Raw genomic sequence first — 6622 nt, 5'->3', positions numbered from 1 at the left:
TTATTTTTATTTTAGGAATTCTCCCCTAAAATATAACTTATATATGGTCAATATTGGGGATTTTCATGTACACACACTCTTTTTTTAACTTACCTTTTCAGCATATTAAATCAATCATTTCTTCAATTATAACAAGTGGTGTTAAAAAATAAACACATTTTCATATAACTACGGTCACTTCTATCATGATCAAGTCAATTCGATAATAATCGTAAACTAGACGTTCCATTTTGGCCTCTTACCTTGTTTAATCGAATCAAACCAAACATGTCGCTTTCAAGTTGTTTTCATGTCGACCGTCCATGTTATTTTATTTTATATTATATTATAATTAATTATAATCACTCATAAACGCTAAACTATTTATTACATTACAACTATAGAACCGTTGCTATTATTATAAACATTTAAACACCATAAATAAATCCAATTGTTTGATAAACAATTATTTAAATTTTAAAACACAAAATAATTCAACAACTTTGTCTTATGCATTAACTTTGTTCATTTAACTCAGAAAAGTAAAAAGGCGATGAACTTTTCAATTAATGTAGATCTGTCTTTAATCTTTATAGCTCAAAACTATAGTAGAGTCAGTAATCATAATTCACAAAAATTTAAGAAGTCTATTGGCATAAATTTAACAAAATTAAAATATGAAAGAGAAAATCACTAAAATAGCCTCCTTGACCAAATAACTATGAATATTGCCAGAACTGTCGATGACGATCAAAAATCATGCTAAAGTGTTGAGTACTCGGCGAGTAATCCCCGCCTCCCCAACTAGGTCGAATATATACACGCAACGTCCATGTCAACCGAGTTGGTAGTGCCTAGCGATTTTTGCAACCGCACTAACCTTAAACAACTTCTACGTCATCCTCGATCTCACGCACCACTAGCCGTTCTTCGTCCTCGAGAGCCAAAGAGATCAAGTAGTCATTTAACAAGTTTCATGATTCTTTTGATAACTTTTGTAGTCAAAATGACTATTAAGGTGATTTATACCGTTCAGTGCTAACAGATCACAAAAGTCAACGGTTTGGATTTGACCTCCCGAAATCAGCAAGCTTTCGTGATCTGTTAGCACAAAACGACTTCACATTGGAAAGAGAAGGTCTGAAATCGCCGTTGTCAACAGGCGGTTTCCCCTTCAAATTCCACACACGGTGAGGACTCGCCCGCACCAACGGACTCAAACAAAAAACCAAACCGAAAACACCACTCTGTCCACCCGTCCGCCTCACAGTCTGACGCGACGGAGTCTTCTTCGGCGTGTTTTTAAGCGACTCCGCCGATTCATACCCGCTAGACCCACCGCTAACTTCTTCTTCATCATCTGAGGACCCCACGGGTGACACGCCTCGGTCTCTAACATACCGCTGCTTCCGAACAGACTCATTCACATAAACCGCTTTATTCTTGTGACGAGAGTTCGAAAACCACATTGGAGAAGATGTCACCGACGTTGGCTTACCAGCAGCCCCACTCGGCTCGCCAGAAGTCGACTCGGCATCACCTTCACGAGCATTCGATTTGAAAAGATTTGAAAACGAAGAAAACCGAATTAAACTGTTCTTCTTTTTATTCGAAGAACCACCGCCGCCGATGCAACCGCCACCTGTGTTAATTGTTACTTGTGGAGAGTTGTAAAACCATTGGTCTGAGAGACTGTGGTCTAAGCGAGGTTTGTTGTTAGGCCGTTGGACGGTTGCAACCGAATTAGTTCGGTTAACGCCTGAACGCGGTGGTTGTTGATTTGTATTTGTATTTGTATTTGTATTTGAATACCTTTGGTTTTGAGGTTGTGACTGGGCTTGAGCTTGAGCTTGTTCTTCTGCGACGATTACTTTTAGAAGGCGTTCACGGAGACAAGAAGCGCATACGCCGACGATGCTACTAAGATCGGAGTTGTGCTTCTTACACCTCATCTATAGATATATGAACTCGTGTTTATAAGTTAATATGTAATTACGTACATATGTCTATGACCTCGCTGGTGGTGGCTCAGCCGCCGGCGTGAGCGGTGAAGGTGGAGAATGAGGTTTTACAGTCTGGTGTGTATTGAGAGTATTAAAAGGGTCGAGTATTACACTTTACCTCCTTATAGTTTTTCTTTTATGTTACTTTACTGCTACTACTTTTGGTAGGTTTTACATGTGGCTTCTTATTATTTTAGAGCGAGCATCTACAACCCTACACAACTGTCATATTAGTTTCTCATCAGATTCTTAACTCCATTAAAAACACAAATGTTTTTTCTACAACACAAACCCTTTACAAAATCCAATTAAAGAAATTGTATTATTGTGTGTATATATAAGTGTGTGTATGTGAGAGGAGAACCATCTACAACAACTAGTTTGCAGACACAAAGTTCTTATCCATACGAGTAGGGGTGTACACGGACTGAACTGGACTGAACGAGAGCATGTCCATGTCCGTCATGAAGCTTTTGACGGAAAAACGGATAGTTCACTAACACTCTACCAAACGAAAATTTATGCACGTGTCCGTCCATTAACAAATTAAGTTTGTAAGTGTCCGTTCGTTAATATTGTAAATGGATGTTAATGAAAAATAATGGAGAAACAGACACTAATGGTGTCTGTTTGTAAGTGTCCGTTCGTTAATATTGTCCGTTCGTTAGTATTTAGGATCATTTGTACAGAGCGATGGGGAATTAGACAGTGATGTGACCCACCGAGTTCAGGTAGGATGGTGTAGATGGAAAGCAGCCACAGGTATATTATGCGACAAGAGTTTCCCGACTAATCTGAAGGGAAAATTCTATAGGGTGGCAGTTAGACCTGCAATGCTATATGGAACAGTTTGTTGGGCCATCAAGAAGGCACAAGTGCGGAAGATGGAGGTAGCAGAAATGAGAATGCTACGTTGGATGTGTGGGCACACAAGGCTAGACAGAATAAGAAACGTTGTGCTTCGCGAGAGATTAGGGGTGGCGAACATAGCAGACAAGATAAGAGAGTGGAGATTGAGATGGTTTGGACATGTAAAGAGAAGACAGACGACGAATCCTGTTAGATCCGTAGAAAACATTACTATAGAGGGGAGGAGGGGTAGAGGACGACCGAAATTGACTTGGGATGAGAGGATTAGGCATGATTTGATAGACCTAAACCTCTCTGAGGACATGGTTGAGGATAGGAATTCGTGGAGAAGTAGAATTAAAGTTAAGGATTTTTAGAGAGAATTGAATACCTTAGGGCTTAGACTTAACTTATTTAGGTCACATACCATAATGGTATTTCCCTTACATACTTTATTATTATTATTATTAGCTTTTATATTGCGGTTAAACTGTGACCTTTTTATTAATATTATTATAATTAGTAGTAGTTTTTTATATAACTGTTAAACTTTGATTTCCTTTTTTTGCTTCATACACATGTTCTTAGAGCCGAGGGTCTCTCTGGAAGCCACCTCTTTATTCCTTTGGATAGAGGTACGGTGTGCCTACATCCCACCCTCCCCAGACCCTACCTATAGCTCTGCTGTCGGTGGGATTTTACTGGGTATGATTGATTGATTGATTGAAACAGACACTAATGGACAAACGGACATGTGAACATTAATGAACAACATACACTAATGAACAAACATAAATAGTTATATATTAATTCCAAACATAAATCCAAACAACTTTACATATAAATTTGGAATTACACAATATAATATCCAAATATACTTAAGAGATATCATACATATATAGTGATAGAAAAGTGTGATTAATAACATTAGAAATTAAACAATTAAATTACAATACCGGATAGATTTAAATTCTTAAGATACCGGGCGGAGGTTACCGGGCGGACATTACCGGATGTAATCGGACGAACTTTACCGAACGTTCACAAACACTATCGAACAGACCTGGCCCTTGTCCGTGTTCATCCGTTAAGCTTACCGAACATAATTTTTTTGTCCATGTCTGGTTCGTTTATTAAACGGATGGACATAAACGAACTTCTTGCTGAACGGGCGACCGGGCATCCGGTTCGCTTATACCCCTAGCTACAAGTGGAGCAAGGCCACATTCGAACGCTCTGCGACCTCATCTTTTGCCATGAGCAAACCTCTAATGGATGATTATGTGAATTGGAGGTGCTCTTGGAATCGTGACATCCATGGTCAACAGTCATCATCCACGTTGATAAACTATATCGTCATGTTTTCTTTCAACATACATTTTAGTAACTTAAATGTAAGTTTTATAACTGGAAGGGCCTGGATATGAAATAGATGAAATATGAGGGGTAGTATAAAGTTAAGCTGGATAAGTAATTAATAAGTAATGGATAATATCATACGGAGTAATATATAATTTTTGTTTTGATGATGTTCAAAAGTCGTTTTAGTTGATATATGGAGAGTGTTCACATATGCAAAAGGAGTCCAACTAATCTTGCTACTTGTAGCGTCAAAATACAAGAACTTTTTAACATAATTAAGTTGATGAAGTTATTTTTTAAAGTTGGTTTAAAATATTTGAATGCGTCATTATACTTCATAAAGATGTTAATTTGATTGGGTTAACATATCCTTTATGACACGATATTAAAAACGTAAATGTTAGCAACCCGTTGATGCATTTAAAACAGTAAAATATAAGATTTCTTTATTCTTTTTATTTTCTCTATCATAGATGCCCTTCACAATATCTATCTCTTCTCACCGTTCTCTAAGATTTATACTTCATCTCTATCCTTGACACCATGTCGTCCACCTAGGATACACATTCTTTTAAGGATTCATGATGAAGTTAATCTAAGTAATGTTGTTAATATGTGTAGTGTACATAATATGGCTAGCCCCGTTAATAGTCAAGATAGTTGTCGCTAATGCGCATAACCCTAGACTCTGAGTGCCCCAAAACTATATTGTGTGATGAACACGCTCCAAATAAACGAAAATTGAATTGCCGTGTTGTATCAAACATACCATATCACTATCAAGTTTTCAGCACTGATCTCGCATATTTTATGCCAAAACCGGACAATTCATGGTGCACCCTTTCGGAGATATATGTTGTTTACGTGTAAGATACACAATCTTATTTTATAAACTATATTTTGAACCCAACTAAATTAACTGGTCTCGTAGGGGACATCTCTTGAATGGTGTGACGCACAATTATTAACATGTTGGAGGTTCAAATTCTATATCGTTGTGGTATTATCCTAGAAAATCTAGGAAAATTGATGCTAAATAAAATAAAAAATAAAAAAGTAACTGATGTACATACTGCAACAAATAATCATAAAAGTTAAGTAGTTAATGATGTCAAAATAATTGAGTTGCATTCAGTTAAAGTATCAAAACTAAATCATAAAAGTAGCAGATGTACATACGGCAACTAAATAATCTAGTCAACGGCCAAAAACTAAAATTTTAATCTTTTACTAGCCTCAAAGTGAATTATAATGCCCGTTTTCTGATAAAAATTAAATGGAATTATTATAAGTAATATGATTTTGACAACATACTATGAGACAAGCCATTATTTTTTGTGTGCCAACGAAATTCAAAAGTTATTAAATGCAATGATAACGTGGTCTTTTTTTTCTCTGTTTGTGTTGCATTATTTGAATTAAAGTTTGAAATATATATTTTGAAAAAGTGATGGCGAAATTTGTATGGATATAAATAGTAAAAAAGTTTGTATTTTGGATCTTCTAGCTGGAAATTTGTCGATGACTAGAATTGTGGTAATTGGGCTTTTTAGAAACAGACCATTATTTGTTTTATAATAACGCAAAAGAACACACCAAAAGTTATAAAAATACATATTTTTTTTTTATAAACCTAGATGGCTTGCCGTGTCTTTACCAAATTGATTGATCCAAAGATGTTATTTTTTCATCATAAGATATATTTGATATTCTTTGAAATCTATAAATCGGATTAGCCACTAAACTCACAGCTACAACAGATAATCAGTTTAACTGGCAGAGCTTATCTTCGAAAAATTTCAGTCAAACGCAAGAATCAAAAAAACATTTTTTTAACCTTTTGACATATATTCATTGAGTTTTTCTTGTCAACCGTTGATCATGTTAGTTTCTTGTATATCTATCATTTCTTCCCAATAATATAATATATAAAATTTATTTTAGCATTTTCATATACACATACATATGTATAAAATATGTACACATGAAGCATTTTCTTTCTTTATTTTACTTGTGCGTATGTCTCAGTCTAAAAGGTTTGGTCAGCCAAATATATTAACATTTTAATCAATAGTATGTAGTTTACATCGTTAATAAAATAGTACTATCAGCCTTAATCAATAATCATACACAAAAAAAATATTTTTCATTAGTTATTTTTTAAAATGTCAAAGAATGCTAGAAAGAGAATAAAAGAAGGGATGGAATGAAAATACATTATTTTTGTGTGCTCATTAAACATGGCAAATACTCATATTCAAATCGTTGTTGCTTAATATTATTCTAATCATGGCCCGCCTTATTTATACAAATTTTAATTAATAAAATCTAATAATATTTGTATTGATCAATGCAGTTTTTTTTGTTAAACTTCCTTGTCAAATATGAATTTTATGACAAAAACATTGTTTCCAACAAGAAATTGATAT

The 6622-nt window shown here is 35.1% G+C and overlaps 1 protein-coding gene across 1 annotated transcript; it reads right to left on the bottom strand.

Annotated features, from left to right (window-relative positions):
• Positions 1-1034: 1034 nt before the first annotated feature.
• On the bottom strand, positions 1035-1931 carry LOC143623181 (uncharacterized). The gene has a single exon (XM_077094146.1). It carries the CDS (start codon positions 1929-1931, stop codon positions 1035-1037), a length of 897 nt encoding a protein of 298 aa, XP_076950261.1.
• Positions 1932-6622: the final 4691 nt, after the last annotated feature.

This window comes from Bidens hawaiensis, unplaced genomic scaffold, assembly GCF_021521415.1.
Source record: "Bidens hawaiensis isolate Kalapana, Puna unplaced genomic scaffold, B.hawaiensis_p1.1 tig00003356_1, whole genome shotgun sequence".
NCBI lineage: Eukaryota > Viridiplantae > Streptophyta > Magnoliopsida > Asterales > Asteraceae > Bidens > Bidens hawaiensis.
Note: the sequence above shows the minus strand (reverse complement) of the source record. Positions and strands in the feature narration are given on the sequence as shown.

Bases quoted from the DNA above. Each gene is read 5' to 3' on its own strand.
- LOC143623181 (XM_077094146.1), bottom strand. From the start codon at position 1,931: ATGAGGTGTAAGAAGCACAACTCCGATCTTAGTAGCATCGTCGGCGTA.